The sequence below is a fragment of the Centrocercus urophasianus genome, unplaced genomic scaffold (assembly GCF_019232065.1).
Source record: "Centrocercus urophasianus isolate 14NV4802_14NV808 unplaced genomic scaffold, USGS_Curo_1.0 seq_13, whole genome shotgun sequence".
NCBI lineage: Eukaryota > Metazoa > Chordata > Aves > Galliformes > Phasianidae > Centrocercus > Centrocercus urophasianus.
Window position 1 is genome coordinate 22,592,215 of NW_024884475.1, and position 21,052 is coordinate 22,613,266.

The window sequence follows — 21,052 nt, forward strand, 5'->3', positions numbered from 1 at the left end:
ACTAGAACTACAGCAGAAAACAAAAGTAGAGAGAGGAAATACTTAACAGCAAGATTATATATTTCAGCCTCTATTTTAAAATAGAGATGGAAAGAAAAAAATAAGGAAGTATGACATTTTACAAAGAAAATACAAACCTCTTATCTCCACTCTGTCACCCGAGAAACTTACACTGCTGTGGAACAGAATGTGACCACAGGAAGTAACAGTTAAAGATTGGAAGCTGTGTCCACGTGTCCAGCAGGATGGAGGTGAGAAAACAGACAATTAAGAAAGAACCAAGACTGATGTATTTTAAATATTTTAACTTTGTTAGAAATTAATAAATCATTAAATAAGATAGACTGGACTGTTTGTTAAAAATCCTTGAGTATGAAGTCTTCCATTGCTGGTAAAACACCTTCCATTAAGAAGCCTAAAAGAGACTTTCAAATTAAGCAAAGATACAAATAAAGACAAACACAATCCTTAAAGGTATCAAAAGAAACAGAACAAAAAGAGCAAGAACAAAATACAGAGGTAGAAAAACAGAAAAAAAAATTAAAAATGCATGCAGAAATTGAAACTGAGAAAGGTATAAGAAAGATGATGTCACAGTCAAAAGGACAATATACTTATTTATAAGCATCTTAAAAGGATGGTAATGGCAAACAGAAAAATGTTTTATAGATTCAAGTAAGAAGGAGAAAGGCAGACACCAGGAGGACATCAGGAGTGCGTAATGAAAGTTTTGTGGGAGTGCCTATGACAAGAAAAGCCATACAAAACTAAATTTACGGCATGATGCTTTTCCCAATTCCAATGAGTCAGAAGGATATATCCCAGGCAATGTTTAGAATAATTCACATGTGTAATCTGCAAAATTTGACTGGTAAGTGATTGGACAGCATACAAGCTGTAATAAGGAATGTTGATGTGAATTCAGGAACAGCAGTAACTCCATACATTTCAGAACCTGGAGGAGGCAAGCAAAATACTGAGGGAAAGCAGTAGTAAAAACTCGTAAATACCTTGAATGTTTTCTTCATGAATGCCAGATTATCAAAACTGTATAGGCTCAATATTTTGTTTTGTTTAACAAAAAAACAGCCACAGTAAACCCGGGAAAACAGTCTGGAAGAGCACTTTGCCTTATTGAGGGAATAAAACTAGGACTATGAGTAGGAAAAATCTAACAAATAAGCATAATCCGTATGCTTGCAAAGCCTGATTCTTGAAAGCAAACCCACGTTAAATCACGGATATGAATAAAGACAAGTTATCTGGGTGGTTTAAAGAATCCTGTCATTCGTTTTTTCTTCGGATCTAATCAGAACTGCCATGCGAGCAAGATAAAAATCTGCTATTAGAGCAAATTGCTTGTGGCTTGCCTGAACAAAAAGTAGGTTTCTGCTGTTTCTCCAATGTATTGGACACAGCTGTTTAAAAAGAGAGAGAGAGAGAGAGAGAGAGAGAGAGAGAGAGAGAGAGAGCAAATGGCTGCAGATTTATTGATGAGATAATCAGATGAGATTATTTTTAAAATACAGATGTAATGTTCTTTTCCTACTTACTTTAAAAGCTGACAATTTATCTTTCTCCTTTTCAGTTGGATTTTGATCTGCAGATTTCATGGGTTGGTTGGTGGAGTATCTGAAAATGCAACTATGTTAGTATTAAAGAAATTCTAGCTGTGTGGGCTCCAGAGGGATCCTGCGCCTCCAGATGCTGTGTATCATCCAGTCAGTGAAACTGTGTGCTCCTAACAGAAAACAAAAGAAAGACTGAAACTCTGCAAAGAGTTCACTCGCTCTATTCCCGAAGATTTATATCAAATCTCAATTCATTGCCTGTCCACAAGATGTTTGGGAAAGAAAACAAAACTAAGACAAAATACAAAAAACAGCAATAACAACAAAAACCAGCACAAATCTCCTCACTTTCAAACTTCAGCATAATACTCATATATAAAAATAATAGTTTTTATAATCACTGATTTTATAGCTACTGCATACCACAGTTCATATAAATACTGATTTTATAGATACTGATTTTAGAGACACTTATTTATTTAGTTATTTATTTATTTGAGATACCTCAGGCCTTTTTCTTCTAAGTGCTCTGTGCCATATCTGCTCTTGATGTGAAGAAGCTTAAGTGGAAAACCGCTTTGTCTCAGATTTCACTAGCCATAAGGCTTCCCATACCTCTTTTGTCCTTTAACCTCTAGGCAGGGGTCAGGAGAATAAACTGCCTTCCACTGTACAAGAGGAACAAGTCTAAGATGGCTTCATGTGGCTAAAAGTATACAGGCCTATGGGGCTGGATGACACGCATTCCTGGGAACTGAGGTAGCTGGCTGATGCAGTTGCCAAGCCAGTCTCAGTCATATCTGAAAAGTAATGGTTGTCAGGCAAAGTCCCCAGTGACTGGAAAAAAAAAAAAGAAAACATCACTTCCATTTTCAAGAAAGGGAGAAAGGAAGACCCACAAAACTACAAGTCAGTGAGCCTCTCATTTCTTCCTAAGAAGATGATGGAACAGATCCTTCTGGTTGAGATGCTAAGAGAAGACAAGGTGGTGACCAGAGACCACCAGCATGGCTTCACCAAGGGCAGACTGTGCCTTACGGCTTGGCAGCCTTCTATAATGGAGCAACAGTTTCAGTAGACAAAGATGGAGCAACTGATGTAATCTGGACTTGTGCAAGGCCTTTGATACACATCACAATCTTATCTCTAAATTGGAAAGGTACAATTTCACGGGCATAACTATTTTCAGTATAAAGAATTGATTGGATGATCACAGCCAGAGGGTTGTGATCAACAGCTCTAAGTCCAGGTGTTGAGTGGTGACAATTTCTACCTCCCACATAATTGCCACAAGCATTAGGCTGAGTCTAGCACAACATTCCAGATAAATTAGAACTTTGCACCATTTGTTGCTTCCCCTAACTAACAAGGAATTGCTTAAGTAATACTTTCAAATAAAATTTCCATTGCATTTTTATGGCTAGCCAGCTGCATCTTCACCTCTGGCAGAATTATGAAATAAATTACAGGCAGGATGATCACTCCCTGTGATATGCAAAAAAAATGACAGCAAATTACAGCAACCTATTTTTCTAAAAGATTTATTTTCTGTGGACATCATGGTAGAAGACAGGTAAATATTCCTTTGGCTTTCCTTCCAGCAGCATTGATGAATTTTCAGCTACTGTGGCAGACCTGCTAAAAAATCAGTGTGAGAAAATCTGTTTTCCTGCATTTCAATTTGTTTTTATTCAGCTCATTCAGTATGGATGCAGCAAAAAAAAATAAAATAAAATAAAATAAAGCTGAATAAATAAGGTAGAAGCTACACGCATTGAGGTCCCAGGAGATAATGATTTTAGTCAAATTTTCTTGAAGTAAACATATTCTCGGCAGTATTCTTCCCAGCCTCAGGCAAAGCTTTCCTAACGTTAAAATGCTTACCTCCACTGAACGAGATAAAGGTAGTACAGCAAATTTATCTCCTGTAAGTATAAATGTGAATGAAACTTGAAACAATTACCTTATTTTTGAGCAAACCCCTTTTGTGAAAAGAAATTTACATAGAGAGATTTAGTTCTTTGGTAACAATTGACTTTCTGATACCATTTTTCAAGCTCTTTTATATCTTCTTTTGTTCCATCCTTTTTCATACAATCAATTATTCCTGTGTTAGATCTATTTTTTTTGTGTGTGTGTTTGTTTGGCTGCGGCTTGTCTATTTATTTATTATTTAATCACCCCAAATGATGCATGTGGATTTTTAACTGCAAAGGCCATTCACATATGCTGCTTTTCAAGTTTCTACATCCACCTTATACAGGATTAGCTGGAGTTTTTCTTGCACAGCAGTGAAAGATGGAATTGAAAATATGAACACCAGAAGTTTTAAAAAAATGAATGACAAAGGGTTATGGGTCTTTTTGTTTGTTATATGGATTTTAACACGATTTAACTCCCTTATGCATAAATTTCATACACTGTATCTTAATTTCAAGTTAAATTTCAACTTCAAGCTTCCCGTTTTCAACTTTCATGTCTACCACATTTATGCTCTCAGGGCCCAAATGTTTCTAACCATGAACATTTTTTGTCATCATAGTTTTGCAGACCTTTCAATTAGTCAAAAGGCTTCAAGTTAGTGAATCCACTGTCTTCCACCTAACACACAATCCAGGTGTGCATTCCCACCCATAAGAGTGAGTACGTCTTGGCTGCCCATTGGCACCAACACAATATGCAGGAGCCTCCTGCCATCTGCCCCTGTTCTCCATCTCCCCCATCTCTCCAGCTCCCAGTTTTCTTGGAAAGAGAAAGGAGCTGTTTTCCTTTCACTACACTTCACAGTGTAGACAACATATGGCTCAAAACTGTGAGGCAATCTGCTCTAAGTCTGGATGCACCCTCAATAAAGTGCTTCACATTAAATTTATAGATTTAATTCTCTGGGGAGAGCACAGAGAGAAATCTGGTTCATCTCACCTACAGCCAATGTAAGCCTGGTTCAATCGGCTTGAATGGATTTTCTTTTATACAAAGGAAGAGGGTAAATGATTTGTATCTTCCTTTGCATATCCATATGTAGCTGATCATAATCCAGTCTCCTGTCTGTAATTCTTTTAGCTATGTATGCATAAAGAAACATGAAACAGAAGGATTTCTTCCCCCTTGGACAAATCAAATTAATTCCCCTGTTTTGTGCTAATGCTAATGCACTGCCACCTAGTGTGGAAAATCAATATAACAAATGCAGGAAAAGAAAAAAAGGTTTTGAAACACAGCAGATGAAATGTATTGGTCTCTCTTGAAATATTTCAAACACCACACATATCATTCATATCATAACATTAGTCATTCTTCTGAAGGACAATACAAATAAGCTTTTCTTTTCATAGAAAACTTCTTGACTTGATAGATTGCAATGGTTTCCATTAGAATGTACTGTGACAAGACAGAAGAGCTCATCAGAGCCCACAGTCCATGTAGCTTCACTTGAAGTAACTTTGTAAAACTGGAAACAAAATCCTACAGTATTTAGTGGCAGGAATCTCGTAGTAAAAAAACAAAAAAACAAGAAAAAGTTCTTAACTACCTGAAACTTGATATCAAATTTATTATGCCAAGGCTTCATTTTCTAACTAAAAGTATTGCACATTATGATATGGACTACAGGATGAGATATCAGAACTCTGAGTTTTGCCTCTCCATCTGCATTACCTGAAGATCTTCTCTGATTTTTTAATAATATTACTCTCCATATAGACCTAAGTTTCTGATGTTTTGTCCCTGTGCAATTATCTGCAATCTTGTTCAATAGACACACAAAGAAATAAAACCTGTATTGCCTGTACAAATTTTGAGCTGCACATAAATGATCAAGGCAATGGAATTAACATATTATTTTACAGAAGTTACAGATTAGCTATAAAGATCATAAATACCTTCTTATTTCTAACCTCTATTACAACTGTGCTAATCAAGGGGTTTCATTACTCAAGTAACACTTTAATCTACTTTTTTTCCTGGAACTATATCATGATAATATGGTTGAACTGATCTGATTATTCCATATCATCTGCACCACAACAAAACTCTGCTCTGAATCCAGGCTGTACCAATGTCTCTGAAGTCCACTAGCAAGATTCTGTATCTTGATTAAAATACTTGTTACCTTTGTCTCTAATGTGGCAATGAGACAATTCCTCTGTCCAGTCAGGATTGGAACATTATAATTTTTTAAAGTAAAACATGCAGAAGGAAAATCTTGTAAAAAAGGTAGAACTCAGAAAGGAGAATACACAAAGGTAGAATCACTTTAGCATAACTCTCTCTACTTGATAATACAACACATATATTGCATGGAGGATTTAGCACTACATAAAATGATTAGTGAACATTTGTATTTTGACAACAGCATGTAGCCTGCGTGTGTATATTTGAACTGAATGCAAAGACTTCAAGATGTTTTCAACTAAGATTGAACAGATAACCCTTTGTTATGCAAAATAATCTAGGAATTGTTTTGTGTTACAAATCATACAGTAAATAAAATTACTTCAACACTAACCATGCTAATAAGCACATAGGATCACTGAGATATTTATCTGCTTAAGAATTTATGAAATAATGAAGGCCATATATAATATGGCAATAGCATCCTGAATCATGTTAGTATAACCTTCCATTTCTTAAACGTTATTTTTAAAAAGTAGTATCTTGCCAAGTGTTTAATGCTTGTCAATAATTTTATAAAGGAAAGCATCTTTCATAAAGTGTTTTACTTATACTTGTCTCAAACCACCATAATATGACTCAGTCAGAATACTGAGTGAGGTTATCATAGTTTAGCTAATGCCTTTTCTTTAAATATTTATTGATGCCATAAAATATATACATCTAACTAAGGCAAATCATAACCTTAAATAACCTTAAATGAAAAAAAAATATTTATTGTGTTGCTAATTTGTTATTGTAGTTCCATTGGTAGTCTACAAATAAAGGTAGAAAGGGGAACTGAAATGTGCCAAAAACATGGATACTGGGCTTCTGATTCACATGATCACAAACACATAAAACATTTTATTTTATAACATAAAGCAATTACGCAGCCTTCAAGTCTGTGAAGAAGAGCTTGAAGCTGATGACATAAACAGAATTATTAGAGCAACTAAATTCTGAAGAAACACCTGAAAGAAGTCCTGAGAGGCTGCCCCATGTGATCTGCTGAGAAGCTAAACTCCACATAACACCAACGTAGGGACAAAAGGGACCTGCTAAAACACCATGGCTGCTCTTCCTCGGGGAAAAAACAATCTTTTATAGTGAGGGTGGTGAGGCACTAGAACAGCTCACCTAGTGTTGTGATTGATGCCCCTTCCCTGGAGACTTTAAAGGCAAGGCTGGATAAGGCCCTGGGCAACCTGATCTAGCTGTGGTGTCCCTGTTCATTGTAGAGAAGTTGGACTTGATGGCCTTCAGAGCTCCCTTCCAACTCTAAGGATTTTATGATTCTATCCCTTCCTCTCCTCTCTTAAGGAAAGATCCTGAGGAAGGGCATGCATTCACCCTTCTATGTAAGTCTCTGTGAAGAAAAGGACAGCCAAGCTGTAGAGTTTTAAACAGTGTCATATAAGTTCTGTATAATTTTTAATGTAGACAGAAGAGAACATATATTTAACACCATTATGACAGGCAAACTTTCTCTAAGTAGATGTAGGTGAACTCATAACAAGGTATTAGTACTAATCTGCCCAATTACCATGAATACTGGTGGAAAATACAGCATGTTAGCAAAACAAGCACTACCCCAGAGAATAACTTTCAATGAGTAAACATTTTAGCAGGTATAACTGTCAATTTCATTGACATTAAAATTGTTTTGACGACTTGCAACCGTTGTAAGACCTGTCATAAGGTATTTTTATTATACTTCTTCTCCAAAACTATATATGTATATTTATCTATTAGATGTCAGTCAACACAAGCAATACTTCTGTTTTAATCTGCTGGCAGAGATTTTTTAACAGACAAAAAGACTCTGCAGCAGTGTGGGAAAAGCAAGAGGAACATCCACCACTTTTTTGCATAATTCTATTGAATAAATAGATATTTATTCAATATATTCAATATTTATAGATATATATAGTATTCCATTTTGATGGAAAAAAAATTCAAGGAAATAAATTGTTAAAATATTTTAATAATTAACCACCTTGCTATACTGTTACACATTCATTCAGCTGGATTTACTCAGCTATACTGATGTGAACAACTGGTCTATGCATAAGACTGTCCCATCCTAGACAGGACAGAGTTCATGACTTTGAATATCTAGCGGTTTCTTTTATGTATAATACAACAGATGAAACAACAGTGGTAGAAACCCATAAAAAATGTATTCTTTTGTCAGAGACTGCAATCAAGATTACCACAAGATTACCATTTTTCTTTTGCATGAATTATGGGGATAGTTAAGAACACCATAAGACACACATCTACACTATAACAGGAATGGGGGAGCTACAACCTCCTTGGGCATGACAGCACGCCCTTGATAGCATCCTTCCATTTTATTGAAGATGCACCACAATGGAAAATATGGTGGGTATGAAGTCTTCAAGCAGCAAGGAAAGGGAAAAGGTTCTAATGTATTTTTTTTTCTTTTTTCCACATTGTGTTAGTTTTTCATGGTGATGAAACAGACATTGTGATAAAAGACTGTTAATAATTGTGATCCAGTGGAACACAACTAAAATACATCACAAATAAAAAACCACAAAATCAAAATAGAAATTGCCCCAAAAGCTCAACATATTCCCCATAGCCTGGCCCACCAAAGGCAAAGAGCCCTGTGCATAATTTTGGCAGCAGTGATCAACATCAAGTCCAGTCCTACAGTTGTGTGCTATCCCTCGGGCAAAAAATAGCAAAAATTTGGAATAAATCTAAACACGTACTTGTGCAGAAAACACAGGTTTTACTCAGCACCCTCATAGCAAAAGGATTTATGAAGAAAGTGCTTCCAGAGCTCAGCCATCAAGGATATCATTAGACAGCCAACATTTACCCTAATCTCTCCAACAAAGAATGTCTTCTTCTTCCTGTGATTAAATATGATTACAGATGCAGTTATTTAGGGGAATAATTTCACCAATTTAGACACCACTGCACATGAAAGGATGTGAGCGAAAACATGCATGTTGTTATGATTGGAGGCCGGATTGATCACTAAGTTCATGTGAATGTATAAACTTGGTAGCTAATGGGATAAAACTTCAGGAATTCCACACACTGAAAACCAACACATTTCTGAAAGTTTGTATCTTTTATCATATGCAATTACAGAATTATTCTGAAGCTGAAGGATACTGCTATTTGTTATTCCAAACGTTTTGTTTGCTTACTTTGTAAGGGGGAGAGGGTGGAGGAAGTGGTAGCTTAAGGAGATGAACTTTGTCTGTCTTTGTAACATTTAGAAATGGTATATTCACTTGTAACAACCCCAGAGACAAACTGACAGCAGGATGAAAATTAACAGGAAAAAAGAAAATGGTCAGAAATTGATGTTCGTGAGTTACAATAGCACTAAAACAGGTTAATAGGCACATCTTTCTGATGAACTGCAAATCAAAAATTAAACTCTGTGGATACAAGGAAAGTAATTTTTAATTCTGCTTGCAATTTTTACATTTGTCTTAGTTATATTCCTTACATTTCTTTAGTTACTGTTTTTAATATGAGAAGCTTAATATATGGGTTACTTCAAAAAGCAGTGCTTCCTATTGTTTCCATGAAAACTACAACAGAAACAAAGAGCACAATATCGTTCTCTGATAGGTCAAATTCTCAACTACAAAACACTATTTTTTTTTTCCCTCAGCACTGTCATCACCATTAGCAATGGATTTTTGAGAGCAGTGAACAAGAGCCTGCATGCTGTGCTCTTAAAAATCTTCATTTCTGTCCAGAATATGGCTTTTCTTTCACAGTGCTGTCACCACTGTTGAAATGCACCACCCACCACCTCCCTGTGCCCCTCTGCTGAGATTTGTCACACAGCAACAAAATGTAGTAGAATACTGGTGAGAAGGTTACACCTCTACTGCCGTATTAGCAACATCTGCCTCTGACTGTCAGGGGCCAACATAATAACTGTAGGAGGCATTACTTTCAGAGCAGCCCTTCCACAAGTACACACACACACAGGGTTCTATGAACTGGTACTGTGAATGTATGTCACTCAAAAAGATATGAAGCCAAAATTTCAGAAAAGGAAAATGCAGGCACAAACTTACTTGAACCTGTTTTACCTTGCATTATATATAGCTGAATCATTTTGTTCTATTTTTTTCCCAAGTCCAAGTAGCTTTGATAATATTGATCACGCTTTTATAAGGTTGTATACTGCTATTCTTAAAATGGAGTGAGCGATATTTAAATTCCTAAACACTGGGAAGAGACAAGTATAGATGAAAGGCAAAAACAGCTATGCCTCCGCTGTGTTTCAGACCAGTTGAAAAGCTACAGTAGACATTAACAACAGAAATAGTAGCAGCTGTCTGCAAATAACTGCCTATAAATGGGTTTCTGTTAAGAACTTAGCAAAAGAAAATATATTTGTTAAGAGAAAACAGAAAAAAAGTTGTTTAGCTTTGCCCTTCTCCACTGTATTCTGTCCACATTACACTGATCAAGTTATTGGCACTCTATTTTACAGACTTACTTTACCTGCTTTCTAAAATTTTTGTAGCTCATTTTCATGTTTCTTCATATTCATAACTTTCAATGAAAAATGAAAGAAATTTAGATTAAGGACCAGAAGCATTAAAGAGCACTTCTACTTAAGCATAATGGATGTTTATCACTGTTACTGTGGTTCTTCATGTATGGTTGGTTTAGTTGGGACTGATTAACAAGTAGGAAGAACAAAAACAAAGACACCTAAGTTCAAATAAACTGTAAAGCTTTTCACATGATGAAAAAGAACAGTTTTGCACATATTTATGATGGCTATATATGCAATTCTGAACCTCTTTAAGGCAAGTCATCTCTAAAATAGATTTCTCTTTATACAAATATAGGTACCACCCCTTTCTTATTGCACTTGTAGAAGACCAAGCCTATATATTTGAAACTCTATAAGTTTCATTCACACTGTAACTTATTAAGGAGCACAGTTAGGAAAGAATAAGTAGATTTATCTCTGGCTTTTTGATATTAGATGTATCATGAATTGGATTTTTTTCAAAATCTTTTGCTAAATTCATGTCTCTTTTCTGAAATTAAATATATCTGGAAAACAAAATCGAAAGTGCCTGTCCTGTCAATAAGGCATAAGTGCATACTCCTGTCAAACTTCTATCTTGTATGAGGCTTGCACCCAGCCTGCTTAGAGCAGAGTGAGAAAAGCACATGAAAAGTCTAGATCCTCAGTTCTGTAGAGAAGTGGAGAACTGACACAATCAGGTAAACAGAAAAACAAAGGAAAAAGCATTGGTGAAGGAAAGACAGATAGAAAAAATATGGGTGACCTTAATAAGTTTTTTTATTCTGGAAATGTGTGGTTTTATTTTCATGGGAAAGGTTAAGAACTCTTTGAACACTTAAAATCATATTGACAAATAACATTGCACTAAACCACTTCAGTTCTTTCATATTTCACCATCTTTGCCTGAAAGTTAACCAGCTCTTTTTGGTCCTCTTTCCTTCCATCAATGAATATGGACATGCTTGCAGTAGAGTTTAGACATTATTATCTTGAAGTATATAAAACATTTACCGGTAAAAACCTGCTAGAATGATAGTACACAATAATTTCTATGGAATTCACTGGCATAGTTATAAATCTCAAAAGAACCAGCAAATATCCAAATTCAATAGAAAATAAAGCAATTGCACTATTAACCTAAGTTGCAGAAGTCTGTTTGCAACAAAACATGACAAGAATCTCTGAGTACCAACTCTGCTGTCTCTCTGGGAATATTTGTTAATATTGTCAAAGTGTAAATCCCAGTAAGGATGAGGGAGAGAAGAAAAAAGCATCTGATATAATAGATAAAATATACTGATTTCATTTCTGAATATTTCTTTGTGCTAATGCAAGAAGAACATCTGTACTTATTATGTACTGTGTAACTGAAACATGATAAGTAAAGATCTGGACTATTTAATTCTGTTAATAAGAATTAATGACAGTGTTGATTTCACTCTTTAGTTTTTCAATCTTTTCCTTTTTCCCCAAAGGAAATGTGCAGCATTGGATGCATTAGTTATTCTTACAGCGTGCATTCACACTTTGGATAGAGTTGTCTCTGAACTGAGTAATTCATAGTTTAAGAGGTGTTGTAGAATCCATTCCAAAAGGAAGCTTTTTTTTATTATTCTATAATCCACTTCGCTTTCCTAACTAAGTGCATATCACTAAAATGATAAAACAGGTCAAGCACAGCATACTCAAGTGCTACAAACAGAACAAGCACACAGCCCAGAGGCATGGCAACCACCCAGAGGTGATAGTCCCCCAGAGACAGTTGCTGTCTCTGTGCCTCTTTTGCTCAGAGACCTTGCAATAGCATTCACGCATATGGGGGAACTACCAGAAAGGGAACAACTGAATTTTGATCCAACTACTAGCAGTTGCAAAAAGATGTTGAAAGAATAACTGTAACAGCCATAACTGACAGTGGTCCTGACACAGCTTATGACCTAGCAGTTACCCAGAGGGCAAAGAATTGATAAATATGCTGACCCCAACCTTTGAATGCTGTTTTGTGCAACTCCAGCAAAGACAGTAGCAAGATAATATTCCATAACAAAGAAAAAAAAAAAACATTTTTAGAGTTCTGTGTTCATCTTCTTGCTAGCAAAAATGGAACACTCATTGACCCACTATGATATTTACAAATGTGGTGAAATCCTGTAAGTATTTAGAGAAGCGATCACATAAATGGGGTGGCACCTTGCAGCAAGATGCACCCTTTTATTCAATTGTCTTCTGAAACTAAATCAACAAGTAACAAATGTTTTCTTAACACATTCTGATAAAATGCAACCATAATTGAATGACATTAACAGCTACAAGTGCCATGAAAACTATAAATCATTGCTGCTTACCACCTGCCAGGATAGCGTATACTACAAACAATCATGGCATCACATAATTACTCACATAGTTTGAATCCCACTTTATGTGAAAGACTGGTGAAAGACTATTTGGTGCTTCAGTTTCCATGAAGGTTCATATTGCAACTGTGAATGGGTTCTGATTGCAAGTTTCACGTGCTATTTACAACTAAGCCCATTTGGCTTAGCATGAACCACCTTCCTTTAAAATCCATCCTGAAGCATTTGAATTGGTAAAGAAAAACAAGATTTGCCAGGTAATTTATTTAAAAGGATTTTCCACTACACTTTCACAGGCTTGGTTCATAAAAATGTCATTAGTATTTCTGCTGCTTTAAGTAACCCACATCTAGTGATGAGAAACAAAATAAAATCATCCTGAGATCCAAAAATAAAAACATCCTAACTTAGTAAGCAGATGTTATCTGGTATAATGACTCCAGATTACCTTAACAGTTATATCAAGCCTAACAACCCTCAACCAAATAATCTCCCTGCGTTGTGGAAAAAATCCCATTGACCAAGGTCAACTCATCCCTGTAACAGACTTACATGACTCCAGCAATAGAGCAATCCAAAGCTGGAGACAGAAAATGAGAGGGTAGCCTGGAGCACAGCCATGCCACTCAATTCTCCTGTAGTGGCATCCAGGATCCATCCAGCTGCTGATACAGTGCTAAGCTGGTTGGGAGCTAGAGCAGGAACCACAGTGGTTCTGAGGAGAGGTAAGGCAAAAATCACCTCTCATACTTTCCTCCTGCGTGCATTTAGATGCTTGGCTTAACTTGCCATTATACTAGCGGCCCACCAAAAAGTGATTGCTTATTTCTGATTACATTGTTTAGGTCTGCTGAGGTTCACCTGTGCCTTGAATAGTCTCTTTCTTTCTACCACTTCTTTCCTCATGCACTAAGCTTTTCATCTTTAACAGCTTAGAGAGGTATCTGACTGGCTTTTCATTTCTGCAGATCTGTGTCTAAATGCAGAACTGTAGCAGGAAGAGGATAACATGAGTATTGTTCAACCCTTTGTGCAATGCTCAGTGAATTCTTGTTCACTGCACTAATTCTCGTCACAGTATAATGAATTTGGTATTTACTGTGAAGGAAAAAAAAGCAGCAGCAAAATTACCCTCATATCACACTGTGAAAGCAAATACATTGCAAAATATATTTGATAAGCAGTAATGTTTTAATTTTAATTCATGAGGCTGGAACAATATTTTATGAAAAACTTCTGCATATAAATTCTGTTCTTGAACAGTAGATAACTAGAAGTTCATGTTGACAGTAAAGAAAAAATAAGATATGACTTGCTCATCCCACTGTTGAAAGGCAAACATTTCCCTGCAACTACTGCCATAAATCCTTGAAAATGCATGAAGTGTTCTGACATCAATAAGCAGTTTTCCTGGAAAATATCACAGATCTAGCAAAATCAGCTTCTCTAACACTGGAACTTTGTTCCCAACCAATGCACAAGAAGTACAAGCCTGGAAGAGTTATCAAAACCAGTGTTTCCATTTCCAAATACCATAAGCTGCTTGTATCAAGGCATCTGTTACCTAGTATTGAACCTGGTATAAATAGCCATAACAGATAACCACCATGTTTACTTTTCAAATACTTTGCAGCAGTACTAATCTTCAGCTCCAAGCATCGCCATAGTTCAACATTAATTAACAATAGAACTTCATTTTTATAAAAGCAGATTGCAAATATAATGATTAAAATGAAATCACAAGTCATTGTACTGAATTTTACATATACTTCTATTCAATCATAAAATTCAATAGATTCCTCCTATAGTTGTTCTGTGCAGCAGGGTCTTTGCAAACTAGCTACAAAGGAATTCAGGGTTTTGTTTGTTTGTTTTTAATTGAAAAGCAGAATTTGTTCTAATTTCTTTTTCATTTCACATTTTAAAAATCAGTCTCTCAAACTGAGTTGCTTGATTGAAACTGTGACTGCAATTTCAACTACAATTTCAGTAGTTCAGATTATCTTACTGCATCAAATGGCAAGATAAGATATTCTCATAATATTAATTTATGAGTGTACTCTTCGATTCATCCCTCTATGTTTGGGGCATGTATTTTGGAAGAACTGTAATAGAAATAAATAATAATATACTCATTATAAGTAATATTAAAGTTGAACTGGTCTCATAAAGCAGAATATCCTGAAGTTTTTTTTATCAGTCCTCCAAAGTAACAGGACTGCCTGAAGAATCACTTCCCTCTAGCACTCCACAGAGATTCAGTATTGTGTATTTTACTTTCTGGCTTAGCCTCCTCTCTCTTCTAAACTAAATAATACCAAGTAACTTCATTTTATACACACACACAAAAAAGGAAAAAGAAAGGGAAAGTATCACATCTTGGACCCTCCCTGCAGCAAAACTACCATCAGTTCAGCAATGATGGATGGATAGCAGCTTGCCTTGGTATTGCCACAGACCACCCACTGGATGGTTCTCTGACAACATTCCCTCAGAACAGCTCAGGTTTACCTGCCAACCCACCATCCCCAAGCTATCCCAGTGTGATGTTGAACTGAATTTGGGCCAATGTATTCTCAGAGTGCTAAGACCAAGCAGAAAAATATGTACCAGAAGTTCATGCAAATGTCACCTGTCACAAACAAAAGTAGGAGACTAAGAAACAGAAATATCACATATAGAGTGGGAACACTGAGACAGAATACAAGTCGAAGTTTTTTTCCATGAAACATTACTGCATTCTTCCTAGAATACGCATGTCAATTCAGAACAGGAAGCTTCCAGCTGAGCACAAGGCTCTCAGCACCCATAAGTCAGATTGTATAGCAGATGTTAAATGCAAAATCCATTAAGACCAATTAGATTCTGCAGAAGAAAAAGACTACATAGTAATAGCATGCACAGACAATGCTGCACTACACAACCATATCAAGAGATACAGTGAAACACAAAAGAAAGACAAAAGCTTAAAAATGCAAATTAGTCTTTCCTCACAAAAAGACCTGCCAACAGAAGGCCTGCTGAGCTGCCGGCAGCCACGTGAGGCAAGGTCCCCTCTCTTCTGGCCTCCTTTTCCACCTAGGTGGAACTTCTGTGAAGACTATCACCTACTGCACACCAAGTAGCAATTAATTAATCAGTGGTCCTGTACTGCAGCCCAAAACTGTAATGAAGCAAAAGAACTTGCGCCCCTTTCCCAAACTGCATACACACTTCATTTGTATTAACAGAAGTAAATCACTCTTCTGTTCACTAAGGTTAGAGCTTCCGTAGCTTAGAGAACATAGGTAGCCATCAGGCTCTGATTTTTATTTTTTGAAATGAATTATGTAGCCTGAGAAAGACTGTTTCTGTACTTGTCAGGACGTACTGCCAAAATCTGAAGCATTATCTCAAACAAGTCCCCGTTCTTGAATTGGAATTAGGCTGCAACAACTTAATCCATTCATGGATACTAAGCAATCTACAAATTTAAGTAAAACATGTATAGTAAAGATAAGTTTAATCAGCCACAACATTTAGGAAAATAATTTCTATTTTTTAAAGAAGTGAGACGGCCTTTTCAACTCAAAATACCTAATGAAACTAGAGATATACTAGAAACAGAATTGAAATCTATTCCTGAAGCAGAGATGAAAGGCCATCTTTGGCCTTCAGATGTTCCTTAGAAGCACTCAAAAATCTATTCACAATCCAAGGAAATGGGTGGAATGCATATATCCTCATGTATTTTTTCCAGACACCTTCAGAGTCATCCACATTTCCTCAGGAGAAACGATCTAAGAGGAAGAGGACTGAGTGGCTGCCACAGAGTCACAGACCAACAACTAACAAAGTTGCTGGTAGCAGATGCTCATGCTGTGTATGAAGCTCTGGTTTTGTGAGTAAGTACAGGAATAGAGTCCTCACAAATGCTCTTGGAAAGACTACAGCCAGTAACCCTGACCAGTCTTCTCATGCCAGCATGGAGCAGGCTCATGTGGTTTTCTACCCGTTTGACAGACCTCTGAATTGGGCAAAGCTACAACACATACTCGATACACCTAGGGATTTCATAATAAAGCATTATTTCTATCAGAGGGTTCCCATCAAACGGGCAACTTAAATAGAAAAAAATAAAACATGTTAAAATTACTTAAAAGGGTTTCTAAATGCATAACTAGGCAATCAAAATGACCTTCACTTTCTTTTCAGCCTGTATTAACTCAGCCAATTTTCGTATCCAGAAGTAGGAAAAACAGTTAATATTAAGCAAAACCAAAAATTTTTTGTTAAGTATCAAATTAAAAAATTAGCTACCTGCTTCACTTTTTATAACACAGTAAGCTGAAAGACTAAAAATCAAAACAAAACAGTGTTGTACAACATCCAATTCATCCCTGGCATTATTCCACATAAATCAGTGGTAATACACTGGGGATTAATTTGGAACACTGATCTGAATTAGAGCACTGCTCTACACAGCAGCCACCTCATAACGCACACACATCATAACACAAAACATTTTAAGCATCACAAATGCCCACAAATAATTTTGCACCTAATAGCCTATGTCTGAGCAAACAAGGGAGGCTATCCCATAGTTTTGACAACAACAGCAAGGAACTTCTATTTTTAAGAATTATTACGTACCTCTTTTTCCAGAATGGATATTTAATTATCACATATTTTACACCACTAAGTCCACTCAGAAGAATGCAAAGCTCCTCCAACAACTCAGTTTTTACCTTTCCTAATTAGATATGACCAGCTTGCTAGGTTACATAATGAACCTCCAAAAACTGTTTTAAAGTAGTACTTAAGATTGATTTGAAGTTCTCAAGTTTGTTCAGCAAAAGGTAGTCCCCACCTATGTAACACACATAACACAGCAGTATTAAGTATTTAATGAGTTTCTCCTCTGAATAGAAAACCGTTCACATTCACGGTGACTAGGTCCAGGAGCAAGTGGGTCGCTGCTGCTGGGGCTGAGGGTCGCATCCCTACTGCCACAGGAACAGGTGATGCTGAAACAACCGCTCAGGCAGTGGAGCCCACACGAAGGCTCGTATACCCGGAGAACAGCTTTCTGTTCGCAGGGATTACTCAATTCTCCGAACACACGCGAGGCTTCAGGCTGACCTCTGCCTTTCAAAGGCGAACCTCGGCCGGGGGCCGATGCTTTCCACCCAGCTGTGCTCCATCAGCCCGAATCCTGCCCTGAGAGACTGACCTAACGCCACCCCACCAGGGGACTTCTCACCTACGAGAGACTGGCAACCGCCGGTGCTACGCGGAGCTAACCACCGTTGTTACCTACGGGCTGTGAACACGCTGCAGTTTCCGTGAGTTTTTCTCCCCTTTCAGGCAGGCTTCTCACCCCCCGGACAGCTGGTTGTGCCCTCTCTGCCTGCCTCATCACCCAGCGGCAGCGTACCCGCTGTCAGAACCCTGCTCAGTCCACAGCTAAGCCCACAGCTAACGAGAGACTCAGCAGTAACATCACCCCTCTCCTTCCCCCCCGGCCTCGCTCCGCTGATCGGGGCCGGGACCCAGCGCGACACCTCCGGGAGATCCCGGCAAGGGGCGGAGGCCGTTCTACCCCGCACGGACACCTCTGGGAGGAGAGGGTAACCCCGATATTCACGCGTGTGCATGAGGGGAAGGCTCCGGCGGTCCCAGGGAGCACTTACTGAAGAAGATGTACTCAGTGTAGCTGCTCCAGATCTTGTCGTCCCGGTACTGGTTGATGAAGGCGGCAGTGCCGGTGGAATTGCAAGCTACCATGTGGAAGCCTGCCTCGGAGAGCCGATCGAAGGCTTGCTCTAGGTAGGTGAACTTGAGGTAGAAGCGGGAAGTATACTTCTCGGGGGGGCGATCGGGGTCGCGGCTCTCGTTTAGGGTCTCGCCGAAGACCTCCTTAGCCAGGGCGATCCTGCCGCACACCATGATGCGGGCGACGCGGCGGAACTTGGCGTCCGCCTGGTTGTCCCGCACCGTGGTGTAGGAGCCGCGGTAGCCCACCGTAAGAAAGCCCGAGCGCTTGTCCAGTCCGGCCCGCTGCAGCCGGTCGCTGCTGCCCTGTGAGGTGCTGTCCTCCAGGTCGCTTTGGCAGCCCTCGTCGTTGAGCGAACTCTGCTTGGTGACCTTGGGCGAGAGCAGCTTCACCAGGTCGCCCAGCTGAAAGTATTCTGCCTCCCGCAGGAGCCGCTCCTTCTCGGGGAAGTGTTCGGGCAGTGCCAGCTGCTTGTCCCGCAGGTAATCCAGCACGTACCTGAAGAGGAAGCCGTCGCGGTCGATGAAGAAACGCGCCCGGCTGTCCCTGGGCAGCTGACGGGCCGCTGCTGGGCCACCCCGGCACGGCGAGAACATGGTGGCCAGCATGCTGTCCGGGACGCTGAGCAGCGTGGAGTGCCTCGTCACGTACACCTGGCCCCCCACGTTCAGTTCTACAACCTCGGGGAACGGCGAGCCCGACGGCCCCGACACCATGTCGCTGATGGGCAAGATGCTGCCGCCCGCCTCCTTCAAAGCCATGGCTGCGAGCGGGCGGCCGCGAAGGAGGGTCTCCCTCCTAAAAAAGGCAGCCTGAGGCCTCCCTCCCCTTCACCCACCCCACCCCTCTTCCTCCTCCTCCTCCTCCTCCTCCTCCTTCCCCCCACCTCCCGCCGCGCCCGGAAGCGCCCGGACGGAGCTGCCGCTCCCGCCGCCCTCCGGCACCGCACCGCGGCTCCGGGGTGCGTGGCTCCTGTTCTCTTCTACCCGCGGAGCCCCTCACTGCCCGGCGGCAGGACGGGCCCTGCCCCGCGCTGCGCTCCGCCCGGTGGTAACGGGAGCCGCGGAGTACCGCGCTGCTCAGCGCCGAGCGGCCGCCGAAGTCGGCTGCCACTCGGCAGAGCGCTGCCGTGCTGCCGGGCGCTGCCCAGGAGAGAGCCAAGCCCCTACCCCGGCTCCTCCCCTTCGCCTCGGCTGGTGGCTTTTTCGGTTCGCTTTGGATGTTTTTTATTTATTTATTTTTCCCCACTTAAATTCCTCCCAGCCTCCCCCCTCTGCCTTCCTTATGCTGCTGCGCCGGTCGGTGCTTGTGGAGTTTTATCGCCGCAATGATGGACATATATCCAGAAGTAGCATCCCAAAGGATGCATGTAGCAACGTTTTTCACTGTGTGTCAGCACACCTTTACCGGGAGGAAAGGGGAAGAATTTAACTGGCAGCATCACAGGGGCTGTGCCAAAGTGTAGGTCTAACAGACCACACCGGGATGCAACACTGTGTTTGCTGTCCTGCTGCTCCCCTGAGCACAGCACACACTGAGCTTTGTTCTCAGCACACTGTGGCAGGAGCTCAGTGAGCTCTCTGGCTTGACAATGGCATTGGGGTGATTTAGAGCAGAAAAGAAAGTCATCTGCCATTACGATCCAGGTGCCAAGCACAGATTTTGACTTGGAACACATCATTGCCTGATTGTTGGCTGTGTAACAGCTAAATTTCTGCTCTGTTTAAACAGTAGATTTTTATAATTTTTATTTATCTGTTCCTAGCTGAAGCCACAGCTCACCTGCTTCCAGATTCCTGACGTGTGTCCTTTCAGATAGGGCTGATAGAACACACCAAAGTGCCTGGGTATTGGAAGGCAGACATGTGATTGCTCTTGCCAGTAAGAGTTGGGGCCTGAGACTGACAGGGGATGTGCCAATGCCAGATCCAAGTGCAATTCCACTCGGCTGGATAGTTTATGTATGGCAGCCCTCCAATTTTGTTGTTTATGGTTCCTTAAAAGTTAAGGATTCAAGCATTAATTGTACCATATATAAGTGGGAGCCCATCCTGTTCATCATTTAAATATGACTGCACATCAGGCCCAGGCATTAAAGACCTAAATTCTCAGGTAGATCGTTGTCATCTGTTACCTCCTCACTGGAAAGTGCTGGTGAAGATGAGGAAGTTTCCTCACCAATCACCTGAATCTTGGTTGTGTTCTCTAACTTATTTGTCCAGACTTTTAATATGCTAGCACAGATATCCCTATGGCACTCCATCCTATCTGTCACTGAATCATTGAGGAAAAGACCTCAAAGCTTAGCTAGTCCAACCATCAAACTGTCCCATCATGTCCACTGACCATGTCCCTCAGTGCCACATCTACACATTTCTTGACCACCTCTATGGATGGTGACTCCACTCCTCTTTGGGCAGCCTGTGCCTCTGCCTCACCACTCTTCCCTAGGATCCCTCCTTCAAGGCAGGATCAATCAGTCCATGGTGCTGCCTTCTTCCTCCACGTCGTCCAAATCGACTAGGTTATCCTTGTAAGAAACTCTTACAGATACAGGTATGTGTTTACTGCTGCTCAGTTCTGAAATGGAAATTAGGATATTAGGAGTTAATCCATTTACTTGGCTTGCAGCCCAGCCAGGTGTTGAACTGATGCACACGGAAAA

At 39.7% G+C, this 21,052-nt stretch overlaps 1 protein-coding gene across 1 annotated transcript in view; it reads right to left on the reverse strand.

Annotated features, from left to right (window-relative positions):
• The window catches only part of KCTD8 (potassium channel tetramerization domain containing 8), an 86,678-nt gene extending 67,530 nt beyond the window's left edge, over positions 1 to 19,148 (reverse strand). Inside the window, exon 1 of the mRNA XM_042812490.1 lies at positions 18,305 to 19,148. Within this exon, the coding sequence (XP_042668424.1) occupies positions 18,305 to 19,148 (844 nt within the window). The remainder of the gene's footprint in view (positions 1 to 18,304) is intronic.
• Positions 19,149 to 21,052: the final 1,904 nt, after the last annotated feature.